At 35.7% G+C, this 17,822-nt stretch overlaps 1 protein-coding gene across 2 annotated transcripts in view; it reads left to right on the top strand.

Moving 5' to 3' along the window:
• Positions 1 to 314: 314 nt before the first annotated feature.
• LOC127838989 (protein SCAI-like) overlaps positions 315 to 17,822 on the top strand; it is a 34,345-nt gene continuing 16,837 nt past the window's right edge. The window contains exons 1-6 of one of the 2 annotated variants that reach the window (XM_052367134.1): positions 315 to 593; positions 9,554 to 9,649; positions 12,760 to 12,846; positions 14,811 to 14,909; positions 15,959 to 16,154; positions 16,716 to 16,868. In XM_052367134.1, coding sequence (XP_052223094.1) covers positions 475 to 593; positions 9,554 to 9,649; positions 12,760 to 12,846; positions 14,811 to 14,909; positions 15,959 to 16,154; positions 16,716 to 16,868 — 750 coding nt within the window. In that variant the 5' untranslated portion in view covers positions 315 to 474. Of the gene's footprint in view, positions 594 to 9,553; positions 9,650 to 12,759; positions 12,847 to 14,810; positions 14,910 to 15,940; positions 16,155 to 16,715; positions 16,869 to 17,822 lie in introns of both variants that reach the window. The other variant, XM_052367133.1, reaches the window with a different exon arrangement.

Here is a 17,822-nt window from a genome sequence, read left to right as displayed (position 1 = left end):
CCGGAGGGGAGGCAATAATAAAACGGGTAATCTGCTGTTCGTCACGGTTTTACGCAGGTGTGTTGATTTTCGAATCCAAGCAAGTGGGTCTGCGAAAGATGCGTTCACCGTGCATGCATCGCACACATATAATTAAAACCGATAATGTGGGTTCATTTTATTTTGGTTTAAACAACTTTACTCACTAATATAGTCACTTAACTACTTAACTGTATCGTATGTCACGGAAGAAAATGTTAACGAACGTCGATCATAGCACAACATATAAAAGTAGTCGACAACGGCCCATTATGAAGTATATTTTACAACAAATATTTTTTTAAGGAACCGAAATTAATTTTTGCACAAAATCTGTTAAACTGTTTGTCAAACTATTTTATTTTCACTGATATTCAGTGTCGTAATCCATTGTTAAATGCACGAACATAATTCTTTAAAATATTGTACATAATTGTAAAGTACATAGTTGCTGTCATGGAGAAAATGGCAGATGAAATTACTCCGGTTCCACCGATGGATGAGAACGAAAAGAGAATTGTCAATGAATTTTGCCATTTGTTGGAAAAGTCCAAACAACTTTTCAATGGATTGAGGTATGTTTTGGTTTGTGTTTCAAGCGTACGACTTTTGATCAGTTTTTATTGTGATTCGTATGTTCACAGTTCAGCATATTGTTTGACTCTTAATGACTTATGTGCGTTAATGTGCTTGGTTGATTAAAGCCTAAGATTGCCCTGGACTATTGGGAAAATACCTTTATTTGGACCACTTTTGTTTAAAAGCAACAGCTATCGAAATAAAATTTAAATAGTGCTCTTCAAAACAGCAAAATGTAGCCTTCTTTCCTACTTATTTGTCCAGCCCTATCTATTTGGCCACTGTCTTAATGACATAATAAACTGTTAATACTCGTATCCGCACTTGTCCAGATTGTGAGCAAGTTTTCACAACATTAGTTTCTTGATCATCAGAAGAGTTAAATGCGACTAAAACAGGTATAAACCTTTATTTCCGTTTATAATGCATTCACATGTACACAATTTAACCTCATTTTACATGTATATGCAAATAACTCCTAAATTGTTATTTTTCGTCATATTTTCACAATTCCATCACTCGTAAGCGTTTCAATGTTTATATCAGTCACGTGATAACTTTTCTATTACTGTAGCAATTCATTTGAGGCCTGTCGATAATCCGCTTGAAATAAGCGCTAACAATGAAAATCCAATTCGAGTTCGTTATTAAATTATCACACACCTTTGCTAAGCAAAGCCATCAAGGCACCATAACAGGTACAGAAAATAATCTCCAGAAACCATGTTAAAGGCTGTATCTGAGATTTGTGTCAACAATAAATCTTTACGAAAGACGGCTATGGAGTTTGGTATTCCATACCAGACGCTTCGTGACAGGATAAGGGGCGACATTGGCCCTGATAATTTCGGGAGAGAATCCCTCTTCACAGAAGAAGAGCTAGGTTTTGTTCACCGAGGTGATGGCATATGTGGGTTATGGGGTATCAAATGCAGCTCTGCAGAAGTATGTCAGCGAGATGGCTTTCCGATTTGGTAGAAGGCCCGTGGACAAGCCCGTCAGCATATGCTGGTTGTATGGATTTTTGCAGAGGTGGCAGTCGAGAGAAGTCCGCTTTAGAAAGTAACAGGGCCAAAAACTGGACACTAGAGTCAAAAAATATTTCTTCACCAATCTGGACAAGACACTTTGTAATCTAGGATTTCATGACTGCCCAGGGCGTATTTACAATATGGACGAAACCGGCATTAGTCCTGAGCATGGTTCACCAAATGTGATTGCCCCCTCAAAAAAAGCCCCAGTCAGTAACTTCATCGCGATCAGCAGCTACCACACTCACAGTGCTTTCCACAGGCAATTTAACGGTCCCTCAGCGGGGTGCTTGAACTTCAAAAATCAGAGTCCGCAGGGCGCCTGAAATTTTACGATCAGTGTATTCTGACAGTTATTGCAGCTTAAGATCAAAGTGATATCGACTTCGTTGAAAATTTTGAAAGCCGATTTTTTAACCTTTGTTGCTTTACCCAACTAAAGCCTGCCTAAAGGCAGAGCTTCGCTGTATTAGAAAATCAATATTGGCCAATGAGAGCGCACGCTTTGTATGAGCGACAGCAGTAGGCAGGCAATACCTGCAGTTAAATCATGCAGACTACTCGTGACGTACATGTAATTGCCACAGAAAGCTTAGCCATTTACTTAGAAGACTGATGATGGCAACCGGCCGTAATCCTCGTGGACAACGTGAATTTCATGCATAATTCTGTCAAAACATTTATTCGACTCGTAAAGTGTTTAAACAAAGTATCGTTGAATTCATCAGGGACTACGCTAGGCCTTAAAAATGGGGAGAAGTGACTTCTCTTTTTTTCTGAAACAGGGAGAAGTTTGGAAAATCAGGGAGAATTTTTGTGTGAACAATATCAAAATCAAAATATGTTCATTTCATAATTTTTATTATGATATTTCTATCATTGTACTAAGTTTATTTGTAAAAAACTATAAATTCTCATTGAAATCTTCACATAACAAATTTAAGTCATTTAACAAATTTAAGTAATTTAAGATATGTACCGGTAGCACCTTTTCATCACATATTTATCGTCTTTATATTATCATTGTCATTGTCCCTTTGACTGCTTTTTTAACACAACACTATCTTAATGCATAGAACATGTAGTATATCTATTAGTGCTGCAACAATACGCCAAAAACCGTATTGCAATATATTGTCAGATCAAAAACCCGTATTGCAATATATCGCAATATATTGCTAACTTGTACCAAAATTATAACTTGCCAATTACCCAATAATCCCATAAATTCCAATTTTAAAGCAAATTCTGGTAAATATTTACTATAAATATGCTCAAGAATAATAAGAAACACAAACATTTGCAAATTTTCTTAAGTATCAAATACATTTTTGCAATTGTTACTATTTAAAGATGTGATGAAAAACATCCAACCGGGGCGTTTTTCCCGCTGAACACGCGTAATTCAGCTGACGTGATGTTCCCGTTTTTATACAACACAAAATACACCCATACTTTCCATGCGACGTTCTACATGTCTGTATAATTTTCGCGCGCTTTTTATTGAGACAAAGGATAAAGCACTTTTTATTTGACGCTATAATTTTTTATTGTCGCGTTAGCATTCAAATTTGGAAGCGTGTTTCCGAAATTCGGATTACAAATAATGCTCAAATCAGAATCGAACGAAACATTTACAGCTGTGCGCAATTAATTCAACGATAATCTGTTCAAAAGCATCGAATGAATGCTCCCATGTAACAATGCTACTCCGTATAATACACTGTTTAGAATGCTTTTTTTACATAAAAAATAATTTACACTGCTTTGTTTTGTTTACCTTTTTATCATTATTTCGGATGGCTTTTCTGGACGAAATGTGAATGAATTTTTGTAAAATTTTCGTACCGGTATGATGAAAATCATATCGCAATACAATATGCGGATTGCGTATTGCGATATATACCGATATACCGGTATATTGTTGCAGCCCTAATATCTATTACTGTTTATCCAAAATACTATACATGTCTAAATATGTACACTTAAGAATGCCTTACCTGTTTAACTTTAATAATCCAAATTTTCCTTGTTGTTATCTGGTTTAACAGACCTTATCAAATGTTTGTTAAATCCAGTTAATGCTTTCTCCATTAATGAAACACCAGCTTTGAATTGAACGCGGGTTGAATGTTACAATACGTCCGCCATTTGCAATGTTGAAGGCCATGATGTAGCAATTTAATTCTAATTGGATAATTTATATCTAATTGAGGAAATGTGTTTTCTCCATGTAGTTTTATGAATTGTTAGTATAAAAATGAACTGTGATTCCAGTTTATATAAAAGGGTGTTAAAACTCGTAATTATTGGCGGATTAACAAACAGACAAAACTCGCTGGATTTAATAGTGGATCTACGTTTTTAATAGACCTTTGATCAATTTTGTTTTTCTTTAATTATTTTTGCTGACTTTCTTTAACCGAGCCGTCTGCCTAAAAAAACTGCAATTATCGGATGATCAATCAATTATCACGTTATCATTAGACAACTTTCGGCACGCGCGAAGAGGCACGAGTGTGTTGTTATAGCAACCAATATTAAGGGACTGCTTTGTCACGGTCAATTAACGATCCGTGCGGGGGGGGGGGGGGGGGTAAATTGTGTAACCGTTATATAAACAACAAACAATAAACTTGCTAATCGCCTGCGGGCGGTAGCACGCCTTCGCAAAAATAATCGGGCGACTTGATTTTCGCTTTTCTGGTCTTGTTTATTAAAAAATAGGGCGACTTGATCTTCGCTTTTCTGGGCTTGTAGGGCGATATCACGGGCGTTGGAGCGAAATTATCGCTCTAGTCGCTCGTAGGGTAGTCCCTGATTCATAACGCAACTGTTAATATTTGTTGAAATCTCAAATGGGAATAATTAAATTTGTAATCCGAAACCCATTCCCGTAAGTTGATGTTAACGCGTTTTTAATCCGAAACACACTTCCGAATGTAAATGTTACCACAATGTTGAAATATTCTTGCTTCAAATTAGCAGTGCAAATTTATTTTGTGTCGAATATTTTTCTCCATTAAAAAGAGCGCGAAAATTATGCAGCATGTACAACGTCGCGTCATTTGCATGTTTAAATTATTTTTTTTCGCCAAAAAAAGGCGTGATACCTATCACCTTAATATTTTTTTGTGAATACAGAATTGTTGAATGTGTGACCAAATTTCGTTGCATTCGTTATAAAATATACACTCACAAAAACCCAACAACTCCCTTAACACAGCCTTTACGAAAAATTAAGCGATACCCGATACCAAACCTCAGTCTGCACGCGCCAATGTTCAACAAATCAGAGTGGCCAAATAGATAAAAAAGAGTCAGAGCGAATCTGACCTACAGTACACTCCACGCGTTCTCCCCAAAAAACGTGCTCCCTCCGCGGGTTTTTTTCTGCTAGCGAGTGTTCGCGCGGCGTTGAGAGAGCGAGGTGAACTCGATAAAACGCTCTGAGTTACGCTGCGTTCGCTAATTCCCGTGGAGTGTATTACTTTAGCCTAGTCGGTAAATGCAGACAATTTCCGTTCTTATCAGTGACCGCCGCGCAATGCCGCGTTGGCAGTGTGCTACTGGGCATGCCAAAAAAATAAAAACATTGTTTTAATAAATTGTTTAAAAACTGTAGTACATGTACATCAGGGATGTATAATCTATTATACATCCCTGTGTACATGTATAAAAAAGATAATTGTATATAGAAAATTAATACGTATAAAAATTATGTTTTTTAATTCACAGGTACGTCTACAATATGAATGAATATAAGACATTTGACAAATTAATATTTAAATCATAACACATATAAGACAATAATAAATGTTCCGTAAAATTTCCAAATGAGAATAATAATTAGTAATCCGAAACACTCTACGATTTTTAATGTTAACACGACGTTTACAAATGCTTCCAATATACAGCCATCATGTATATTTCCCGACAAAAGCACGCGAAAATTATGCTGCAATGTACAAAGTCAAGGTATACTCCTGCTGCGTGTATTGATTTTTATGATACAAACTTTGTAGCGCAGAGAACATGGAATTTTGTTGATTTCGGTTAAAAGTTTCTTCGGTATTTTTTAACAAAATTATATCGCGAATAAGTTGATAATACCTCCAAAATAATTTCAAATCGAACACGCTGAATCTTTATCGTTACGGTATTTTAGTAGAGTAATTATTTTAACACTAATTGTACTGTAAACTGATTAAAGAAGACATCTGGGCGGAACTGGATTTTAAGTGTTTGACGTTATGAAAACACGCAAAGCTTGTCTACTGACCTATTGTGTAGTCTGCTGTCTGCGGTGTTTTGACAAAAGGGATTAACATGTGTGAATGTCACTCTGCCAATTTGGTCCATAATAACTGGTAAACATTGTTTTGAATGTCGACGCAACAAGAATACAACTGAGAATATTTAATGCAACTATCAACTCAAAAGTTACCACCTTCTTTTAGCAATCAATGGAATAACCTAACTTCAAAGAGAAAATAAATGCATTAGCGAGCAGAGAATTGACTTTGTTCCGACGATTAAAACCATTCATTATGCATTTGTTGAACGTGTTTACTTGAGTAAGTTATGCCTTTAGACAGGAAGCGGCTTTTCTTTGATTACGTCAAACTGTCAATTCACACAGATTTGCGAGATTTTCAGGGTCCTTGGTCATTTGTTTACATGCTCAGTATAGAAAATCACCTGCTAACATGAAAACTTTGGATTAAATTATCAAAATAAAAACAATGTTGCAAACTGTGTTTATATTAATTGGTAAGTATTAGTTAAAAGACAACGTTTTGTTTGGCGTAAATCAACGAGTTTTCTATACAACAACTACTTCTACAACCGCGTCGGGATCGATCTATCTTGGTTGTTTTTTTTAATTGTAAATATTATACTACATGTACATGTATGTACTTGTAATAAATGTAATTTTATTTGAAAATCAGGAAGTCAAACAAAATTAAATTGATCGTTATCTCGTAAAACGCGGAGTTTCCCCCGCGTTGCCAACGCCGAGGGTCGCCGCGTTGGATTATCAGTTTTGCCGATCGTTTACCGCCGCGTCCAAAATCATGCAAACGCCGCGTCTCGCGGGATTTTCTTAATCTCCCTCCAGGTCAATCCCCGCGGAGTATGGAGGGAAATTGGGGAAAACGCGTGGAGTGTACTGTACAACTGTCAAATAAAAAACAAGGTAAATTTTTGTAAACAAACCATTTCCTATGGAAGTTCACATTAAAACTTGTTTGTTATATATATTTTGTTACTATATAGTGTTATTTTTTATTTTATTGTTTATTAACATTCTACATATTATTATATTCTTAAGTGGCTGAATAGACAGGAAAACAGGCTAACGGGTTTTCCTACCATTTTAAGCTCAAGACATATTAAATTCACTGCCATTTTGACACTCCCAATAATTTTTGATGAAACCCTTGTACTCATAAGTGGATTAATTATTCACCTCCATATTGGCCAATATTGATTTTCCAATACAACGACACTCCGCCTTTAGGCGGGCTTTTGTTGGGGAAAGAAATGCATCTAATTGACAGAGGATATTTAATCGGCTCTCAAAACATTTTGCAAAGTCGATATCGCTTTGATCTAAAGAATGGCTAGTTGCAGTTACTAAAAAAATACGCTGAACGGTATTGTCGGTAAATTCCACGCGCACTACAGAGACTGATTTCTAAAGTCAAGTGCCCTGGCGAGGGACTGTTAAATGGCCTGTGGATGACGCTGATGAGTGTATGTTAGGACAGTGCTTTTTAGCCCAAAATAACTACCCATATTTGGCTGTTTCGCCAATCACAAAAAGCTACATTTGCCCCCAAAAATATGGCAAAAATTTCCATCCAAAAAATGCCACAATTTCCCAAGAAACTCAATTACATTTAAATTGTTAAACAGCAATAATTCCGTAGTATGATTGCCAACCGATTGTGTGTTTTTTGTCGCCAAAGGACAAGACACTTAAATGTTGGTTTTCAAATGTTGCCGGCTATATATGATTGTACCTTGCTACATGTATTAACATCTATCTATATTGGGGAGATAGTCGATGTATCACAATTCGCATATCCATCGTCCAAGATTGTGGACTAGCAGAAAAGAAATAACAAATAACAATTGAAATAATGACACATATCATGTAGTTAGTAAGGAATAATGAAGTGCTTGTGTTAATTATCATTAAAGACTATGTTTTAGATACAGACTACAAATATTTATTTTAAATCTGCGCAATGACGGTGTGTAATGGACATCAGTGTTTTCAAATTGGAGTTCAGTCTACTCCCATAGTAAATCATTTAAGAAGAGTATCGTTCGAAACTGGACAACTATCAAATCTTCATGACATTTTGTCAGAAGATTTGTCCAAATTATATCTTGGACAAGTTAGAAAAAGAATTTGGTTGGTTGAAAAACATGGCCGCAATCGGATGCGGCATTTTTCCTTATATGGCTATTGTAAAACCTTGTCAACACTCTAGAGCCCACATTTATTGTCCGATCTTCATCTTAACTTAGTAAGAACATTTGTACCAACAATATCTTGGATGAATTCAAAAATGGTTTCGGTTGGTTAAAAAACATGGCCGTCAAAAGGCAGGGCATTTTGGTATGGCTATAGTTAAATCTTGTTAACACTATAGGCCACCTTTATTGTCCGATCTTCATGACAAGATCGAAAATATTTACGGTTCGTTGAAGAACATGGCTACCGGGGGCAGGGCATTTTTCCTTATATGGTTGTAGTAGAACCTTGCTAATTCTGTAAAGGCCACATTTATTATTATCTTCATGAAACTCTGTCAAAAAATTTGTTCTACATGTATCTTGGATGATTTCGAAAATGGTTCTGGTTTATTGAAAAACATGGCAGCTTAGGGATTGGGCAGTTTTCCTTATATGGCTATAGTAAAACCTTGTTAACAATTTAAGTCATTTTTATAGTCCATTCTTTTTTGAACTTGGTCACAACATTTTTGCAATGATATCTTGGATTGGTTGGAAAATAGTTCTGAACTTCTGGTTTGTTGAAAAGCCAGGGCCCTCAATCTGTCAAATCCACGGCCGAAATTCGGCCGCATTCCCCCCCTGAAAAGTATACTTTTTTCCCCTCTTTGGGTGAAAAATTCCCCCTAAAAAAATTATAAAAAAACAATTATTTTTTTTATTTTTTTATATAGATAGATGTCTCATGATTATTATATCTCAATTCTATTTTAATTTAATCTTGTCAAACATACTAAATTATGAAATAAGCAATGAATATAGTGCAAACATGTATAAATGTAATAATTAGAGAGTAAGTTAACGCCGCGAAAATTCCCCCTGCTATGGGTAGCGGCATGCTTCCCCTAAAATGGATTGAAGGCCCTGAAAGCATGGCCCCCAAGGGGTATGGCATTTTTCCTGGTATGGCTATAGTAAAACCTAGGAAACACTCTAAAAGTGACATTATTAGTTCAATCTTCATGAAATATGGTCTGAACATTTGTTCATATGATATCTTGGGCTGCACAGAACAGGTAAGTTCCTTTGTGTCTCAGGTGAGCGACGTAGGGCCTTTCAGGCCCTCTTGTTTTGGGATGTGATTGTTTTTATCAATGTTGAAGTTTTGGGGTGTAGTTGAACATATAAAAAAGTATGTGATCCGTATACCGTATTCGATTTATAATGTCTCATTAAAAAACACACTTGTATTTTTTACTCTGCAGACATTTTTGATGATTTTACTTTTACTTTCAAACACCTTTTGTCCTCAAGGGGAACTATACTACTCGGTGGATTCCAGTTTTGGTATGTGTGCTCTTATTGAATGTCATCTTAAACACCTAACATCATACAATTAGAGCTGATGAAGTCAACTTAGAAGTGAATCTGATTGTGATTGTAATATTTTTCAGAGATTTGCCACAATATGGACACAAGCAGTGGCAGTCGTACTTTGGGCGTACATTTGATGTGTACACTAAACTTTGGAAGTTTCAACAACAGCACAGGTATTAATTTAAAGGTTTAAACTTCACATTTTGTTGAACAACTGATAAATACGGAATATTACGCTAGTCAATTTGTTCCAAGAGTTTGTATCACTCGAGTGGCTTGTGTAATGGCGTATCACACGAGAGGCGGAGCCTCGAGTGTGATGCAAAAATAGCACAGGCCACGAGAGTGATACAAACTCTTGAAACAATTGACTAGCGTAATATTCCTTTTATTATATGCAACAACTAACGAAAACAGTTAACAATTGTATTGTTTACTTTAACAAAACTGAAAAAACAATGACTAAAACGGAACGCCATAGTTTTTAAGACGCGTATGAATACAGTTTATGTACATTAACGTGCAAACATTCGAACCGGGAAAACACAAGTTTCAGACACGCTTACCTTAATGCCATCGTTAATCGAATGTTTATAACAATTAAGTTGACAACTTAAATCCGATGTGTAAAACAAAAACGTTGAAACGATATGCACTTCTACTCCAATTTTTCCATGTCTTTATCAAAACTTAGTTTAAACCACACTATTTTATTGTATTCCTATCGAAATCAACATTTAAGCATAATAAACACACACTCCAATATACGTTTTGAATTCTTTCGATATTTTTAACAAATAGTTTACTGTTAAAAAACACCACATCCCACAGGTCCTTAAATTGCAGAGAGTTTAGATAAAACTATTGTGTTTCGTCACAGAAATGACGTCACACGATGTACTACGTAATATATTTCGTAATATAAAATATTCATATTTTCGGTGCGCGGAATGTGACGTCATTTAATGGGTCGAAGTAGTCCGGCTAGTATGGTAAAACGGAATTGGAAATAGCGAGTAGCGTAATACGGGATTTTTTATTTCAACGATTGATACAACCTGTATTTTGTTAAATGCATTAAACAGGTATATAATAAAATTGAAGATTAAGCTAAGTGCAATATAACTGTTTGCTGTCTTGAATAGGTTTAGCTAAGTGCAAATAATTGTTTACTGTGTTGAATATGTTAAGCAACGTGCATTATAACTGTTAACTGTCTTGAATAGGTATAGCAAAATGCATTAGAACTGTTTGCTGTCTTGAATAGGTTTAGCTAAGTGCAAATAATTGTTTACTGTGTCGAATACGTTAAGCAACGTGCATTATAACTGTTAACTGTCTTGAATAGGTATAGAAAAATGCATTAGAACTGTTTGCTGTCTTGAATAGGTTTAGCAAAGTGCATTATAACTGTTTACTGTCTTGAAAAGGTTAAGCAATGTGCATTATAACTGTTAGCTGTTGAATAACTATAGCAAAGCGTAATATCACTGTTTAATGTGGTGAAACCGAAGGGCATTACCTCATCTTTCCTCATGACCCAATGATTAAACTCTTGTGGAGCCAAAATATGTTTGTACATGCCATTTTATACCATTTGAAGACAGTGACCAGTCTCTGTAAGCCGGAGTGTTAGTGTCCTATGGATGCATTGTGGCGGTAGAGTTACTGAAAAACCAAAAATATTGATCAGCAAATTTTACAATTATAATAAAATGATTAAAGAAGTTCTTTGCATAGAGAAGTACTCAGTTTGTAAATTAAAAATGGGATGCTGTTCATCAGAAAATGTACCACATAATTAATTGTCATGTGAGTTCAGGAATAAAGACCATACAGAAAAAACTGTAGGAGATAGGGTCCAGCTACCCAGTTTCAATTAAACAAAGCAACCCCCATCACCTGATTCGACAATCAACCCATGTTAAAAACTATTCCATTGGTTACCAATTGGTGGCCAACAATTGTAATAATAAACAGTGGTTATTAAGCATGATAAATTTAATATTACAAAGAACCGCTTAAAGAAGGTGGGTTATCAGCTAACTTTGTTCTCAGCAAAGCACTAAATCGGCAGTCAAATATTGACCTTTCAGCATGGAAAGTGTTTCCTTTGCTCATATATGAGTGATGTTCTGAGAAAACTAGGCATAATGCATGAGCGAAAAGTATGGTCCCAGATTAGCCTGTGCAGTCAGCAGAGTCTAATCAAGGACAACACTTAATGCTTTTATGATATTTTTCATTTAAATGAAGTCTCTTCTAAGCAAAAATCCAATTTAGGCGGAAAGTGTCGTCCCTGATTAGGCTGTGTGGATGAGCCTGTGTGGACTGCACAAGCTTATCTGGGACGACACTTTATCCACATGCATTTAGCCCAGTTTTCTTAGAACGCGACTCATATGAGCTTTACTCTGGGAAAACAGTGCTTAATCCACATGCATAAAAACTCGTACCAGATAAGCCTGTGCAAGAGGCATCAGGTAAACTGTCCGCCTTTATGGAATTTTTCGTTAAGTAAGTTTTAACCCTTAAAGCGCTGGAGCTGAATTTTAAAGGCCTTTGCAAACAGTTTGGATCCAGATGAGACGCCACAAAACGTGGCGTCTCATCTGGATCCAAACTGTTTGCTATTCTGATAGTATTCTTTGAAAAAAATGAAGAAAATGCTTATTTTACAAATTCAGCAGACGATATTTTAGCAGACGACAAATTTCCCAGCATGCAAAGGGTTAAATGAACAAAAATCCAATCTAGTGGGAAAGTGTAGTCCCTGATTAGCATGGAAGGACACTTCAGGCACATGCATTAAACACCATTTTCCCAAAGCAAGGGTCATAATTGTATGCTTACTGAACAGAGTCACCCTTGAATTTACAGGGTTATATACAGCGTAATACTGCATATGAAGTTAAATCGTATATGTCTCATGTTCATTCAGTACCGTGTCTATGATCTTGGACCCTCGTTTTGGACTGTAAGGATATTGTCACATGCATATGATATAAAATGGATACTAAAATACTTCACAAACTTTGTTGATACAAATTGCATGTCCTGTTTAAGGTACATGTAATAGTTTTTTCATAAATAAAGTCTTATACTTTATTTTACTGCTAATCAACCCTTGTCTTCATTTATATTTGTTTATTTAGGAAAATGACCCCTGAGGATGAAATTGCGCTAGCCCAAAAAAGCTTGTCAAAATATTTTGCATGGACATCAAATGCCTTACAAATATTGAACTATGATTTTAAAGCAGTTTGTGTTTGTTTTCTTTCAGACAAGTTTTGGATGTTAAGTATGGTTTGAAGCGCTGGCAGATCGGGGAGGTGGCCTCCAAAATTGGGCAGCTCTATTACCACTATTAGTAAGTTGGCTTTTAACCCTTTCCCACTCAGAAGCAAAGTGAAAATGGCTAGGTGCAAACAGCATAAAACCAGAACAGCCTGCAAGTAACTCACAGTCTGTTCAGGTTTTATGCTGTTTGCTGTGCTGTTTGCTGCTCAGCAGTATCTAAGGATTGGAAGCCTTTAAAATTTGAATCTAGTAAGAAAGATCTTTAATAAAATTTAACTTTCTGAGGGACTACAAAATACGTATCTTAAGTGGTAATGGGTAAAATTGAGCCTTTAATTTCATGATACATGTACCTGTTCATTTAAATTGATGTCTTTTTTTTTGACAAAATGCTTTTTCCATTTATGTACATTTGATTCCACTGAAAAATTTGCCAGTCAATAAGTATATTAAAATGTGTGCTTCTTTATGTTTGAAAATAATAGACAAAGGAATCTGTATGTACATGTATGTACAAAACATCCATATGTGTTAAAAAAGAACTAGTCTGACAGGGCTTGAATTAAACTTGTGTATGCAACTCGCAAATGTTGCAAATAACTTATTTTTAATCTGGCAATAGCAAATTCTTCTAAATGTGCCATTGAAGCCTTTTTTGTTAAAATATATATTAACGGGTAACTGTAATAGAATGTATTTGTAAGTTCACATTTTTAACACTAAGCAATTGCTAAATGCCAAGAGTTGATTTGCCTAACATTTGTCATTAGGGTATTTAAGCATAGCATTTGCATTTGCCAAATAATATTTGAAAAACAAAAGTAAATAAAAAGATTTGCATTATTTGGGTTGACTATTCAGATGGGCAGGAGGGAGGGGGGAGGATTATGGTGCAGCACCCTTATTTTTTACTGTAGATGTTTCCCTAATAACATTAGCTTGCTCCACTTTCTGCGTTTTCTCAGTGAACACAGGTGAATTGCATGATCTGTACTTGGAAAATAGTAAATTATTTGTGGATACTGGAGCCCTGTTATGGTTGTTGCTTGCAGAACATGCATAAATGATGCTTCATTAGAGACTATTGGCAAATAATGCCTGCTTCACTGAACATCGTATCCTCTAGTGTCATGGTTTATATCATGGAAACATTCAGCATAAATTATTCATAATTGTTTATTGTTGTACAACACTGACTGCAGTGGGTAGAAAAAGGCATTGGTAAAGTTGGCATGAAACTGATGATTTTAAACTTGTCAATTATTGGTTAATATTTTCATGGTAATTTATATTATAGCACATATTTGCGTAAGGTAATCAATTCATTTGAAATTATTTGATAATAAAACATAGAGATACAAACAAAATCTGACATATATATAAACATTTAACATCAATAACATGCACAGATAATTCACACTCAACCAGCTGCTCAACATTTTCAAAAGTAAATATTTATAGATTAACAATGTTATTCTCACTTATTATTTTATTTTCTTGAGCCAAGTGCATCTGGTTTTTGTTTGTGGGAATAAGAGGAGTCCTGGAATGAGCTAGCTTTTGGAAAAATCAACTCATGTGCTTGTACAAATAACGCTGACCCATTTGCAATCCTTTCAAAATCGGAAACAATATTGACCATTATTAAAAATAATATTATCATGAAACTACAGTTTATGGATAAAATTGGCCAGTCCTGTTTGCATCTAGGAATTAGTAGGTTTCCCAAAGTAAAGGGATTGGTCCATTTGGCAACTGTAACAGTATGACTGTAACCCTTTTCATCTCAGAAGCTAAGTTAAAAGGGCTATATGCAACCAGCAAACAACCAAAACAGCCTGCGAGTAATTTGCAGTCTGTTCCGGTTTTATGCTGTTTGCTGCTCATCAGTACCTTTTGTTGAAAATAAAGCCTTTTATGCTTGAAACATGTAAGAAAATTATGAAATATTGAAATATAATTTTTTGTATAGACTACAGACATGTCAAAGAACGTATGTGAGTGGTAATCAATTACTTGTGTGCAATGTTTCAGTTTGCGGACGAGTGAGACCAACTATTTAAACGAGTCCTTTGCCTTCTACTCTGCCATACGGATGCGGGCGTACTACTCTAAAGCAAACAAAGAGGAGAGGTGAGGGGTGGCTTAGTTTAAACTTGTTGAAAAATTAGAAAATTCTATGATTTTGTATTATAAGGCCTGGGGGAAGGGAACTTAGCCATTAAGAATGGGGGAAAATATTGTGTGAAAACCAAAGTTGGGGATAATTTTTATGATACAACTGAAAGGGAACTGACTTTTCTAGATAATTGTTATTTTGGGTTAAAATTCAGTGAATTAAAAAGATCTAAGGGGAATTAGCCCTCAGTTATGGGATAAAAAACTATGGATAGTGTCATTGATGCTTATATAAATTTATTTTATGCAATCCATATTATTTACCTTTGAACAAGGCTTCTTTTACAGGCTTATAATAGTGACAATGGATATCATTTGGTTAAGTAATGCAGGATAGAGAAACTTACTATTACTTTGTTTTGTGAGTTAATTAGGATTGTTTTTCCATTAATTGAACTTTGACAAGTAGAATTAATAAATTTACTTGTTCTATATTATATTAACCCTAAATTAAGACAGTTGTAGATGGGAGTTTTACTTCACCTAGTTTTGTCTAAATGGATAACCTTCAATCATTATTGTAAAAAAGAGACAACATGTTTGATGAAAGTTGGTGACTGTTTATTTTGTATTTAATTGTTATATTTACATGAATACAAATCAAACATGGTATGCTATGGTTCCTATCACAGTACTCAAATAATGCCTGTTTTATGATTAGTAGATTTGAAACCATTAAGCTTGTTATGCCATTGTGACTATCAATGTATGAAAAGTAATCTTTTAACATTTGTCTATAAGTTAGCCTTGCTCTGGGAAAATGGGGCTTAATGCATATACATAAAGTGCCGTCCCAGATTAGCCTGAGCAGTATGCTCCTCCTAAACTTCATTTTTACTATGAAGATACTTCCTTCAAATAAAAGATGCAATAACAGAGGAAAGTGTCATCTGTGCTTAGCCTGTGCAGACTTCACATGCATTAAGCCCCATTTTTTTCCCCAGAGTACAGCTCAAGTATAAAATCTGCTTAATTAAATAATTTAGATCGCTATTCTCCAACAGACCCGACCTGATGGTCAAGAAGCTACGATTCTACGCCCGATTTATAGTGGTGTGTCTCCTACTAAAGAAGATGAAGCTTGTGCGCGATCTTGTGCGCGAGTTGGCGAAGCAGATTGACGACTACACAGGAACGTATGAGCCTGAGGATCACATGGAGTGGAACCTTGTGCTGGGAGAAATCAAAGCATTCATTGAGGTGAATAGTTTAGTTTAATTTTATTCATTTTAGCTGAATTTCATAAAAAGCTTAAGGCTTATTTAAATACTCTTGAGTCCATTCCCTCGATAGAACCAGTACTTGGTGTCTTTAAAGGAGATAGTAAGAACGCTCCCACTGTGGGAATCAAACTTATGACCTGGCTGTTACGTGGAAATCATATCCACTATGCCACAGCCAACTCTCAGGTCAATAGTAATTGGATATTTTGTGAATTATGCATATATCTAGTTATGACTGTTCTTGTTTGTGTTGTGTTTCTATTATACACCCAGTAAACGTAAAGGGGGTCATAACCATGGAGTCACCATGGATGTTGGTCTGTCTGTCAAAGTCTGTCGGTCAAATATGTTCTTCTCTTATTAACATTCAACATTCAAACTTAGTTGTTCCTTATTATAAAAAATTGTGCATTTAAGAACTTAAACGATTTCATCTTCTATACTATTTATCTAATATTAGTGTTGAATCTGTACAGTGCACAGACCTTTTTTAGGGACAAGTTTTGCTGAAAATGTATCAAATGTTGGATGTTTATAGGCGGACAATCTGATATCAGTGGTGGATGTGGACGCCACAAGTATAGTGGTGTCTCACCGCCTCACCCCACTGAACACTCCTCCACTGGACAAGAGTTCTCACGTTCATTTCACGCTGCAGGAAATCATCATAGTGGGCAACACGCACGAACAGGTGAGCAACATTTGTATTGGCTACTATGATCGCTTTTTTTCTTACATACGGGCAAATTATGGCTGGGAAATGAAGTTTGAGTACATATAGTTTCCAATAGTCTTTGTAAGCTAATAATCTGTAAATGCATATTACCGTAATTACTCTAAGTTTTTGGACACTGTAAGTTTTTGGACACCCTCTTTTTTAGCAAAAAAATAATTTTTTGTGACTCTAAATTTTCAGACATACGGGTTTTTGTCCATAATTAATGTCTCTTAATTTTCGGACAGTATATTTTACCGCACTTTTCTTCAGACTTCGGCCCTGTTTTCGCTTATCTCATGACACTTCAATCATGGATTTTTACAATGGGATTAAGGTCATAAAACCTTGCAGAATCATGCCTGAAGGCAATGGACCATTATATTCGCGTAATTGGGTAAATAACCATGTTTACCGGTAGGAAGTAATGGATTTACCCAACAGCATTTGAAACAATTTCGTCATATTAAGGAAGCAGAATGTTTTCCCAGGTGAAGTTAAGTGAGTTGACAATGGACATGTTTCCTCTTTCCCAGGTGAAGTTCAGTGTGTTGACACTGAACATGTTCTCTCTTTCCCAGGTGAAGTTCAGTGAGTTGACACTGGAGATGTTCTCTATATCCCAGGTGAAGTTCAGTAAGTTGACACTGGACACGTTTTATATTTCCCTGGTGAAGTTAGGTGAGTTGACACTGAACATGTTCTCTCTTTCCCAGGTGAAGTTCAGGGAGTTGACACTGGACATATTGTCTCTTTCCCAGGTGAAGTCAGTGAGTTGACACTGGGCATGTTCTCTATATCCCAGGTGAAGTTCAGTCAGTTAACACTGGACATGTTCTCTATAACCCAGGTGAAGTTCAGTCCGTTAACACTGGACATGTTCTCTATATCCCAGGTGAAGTTCAGTTTGTTGACACTGGACATGTTTTC

The sequence above is a fragment of the Dreissena polymorpha genome, chromosome 7 (genome assembly GCF_020536995.1).
Source record: "Dreissena polymorpha isolate Duluth1 chromosome 7, UMN_Dpol_1.0, whole genome shotgun sequence".
NCBI lineage: Eukaryota > Metazoa > Mollusca > Bivalvia > Myida > Dreissenidae > Dreissena > Dreissena polymorpha.
Note: the sequence above shows the minus strand (reverse complement) of the source record. Positions and strands in the feature narration are given on the sequence as shown.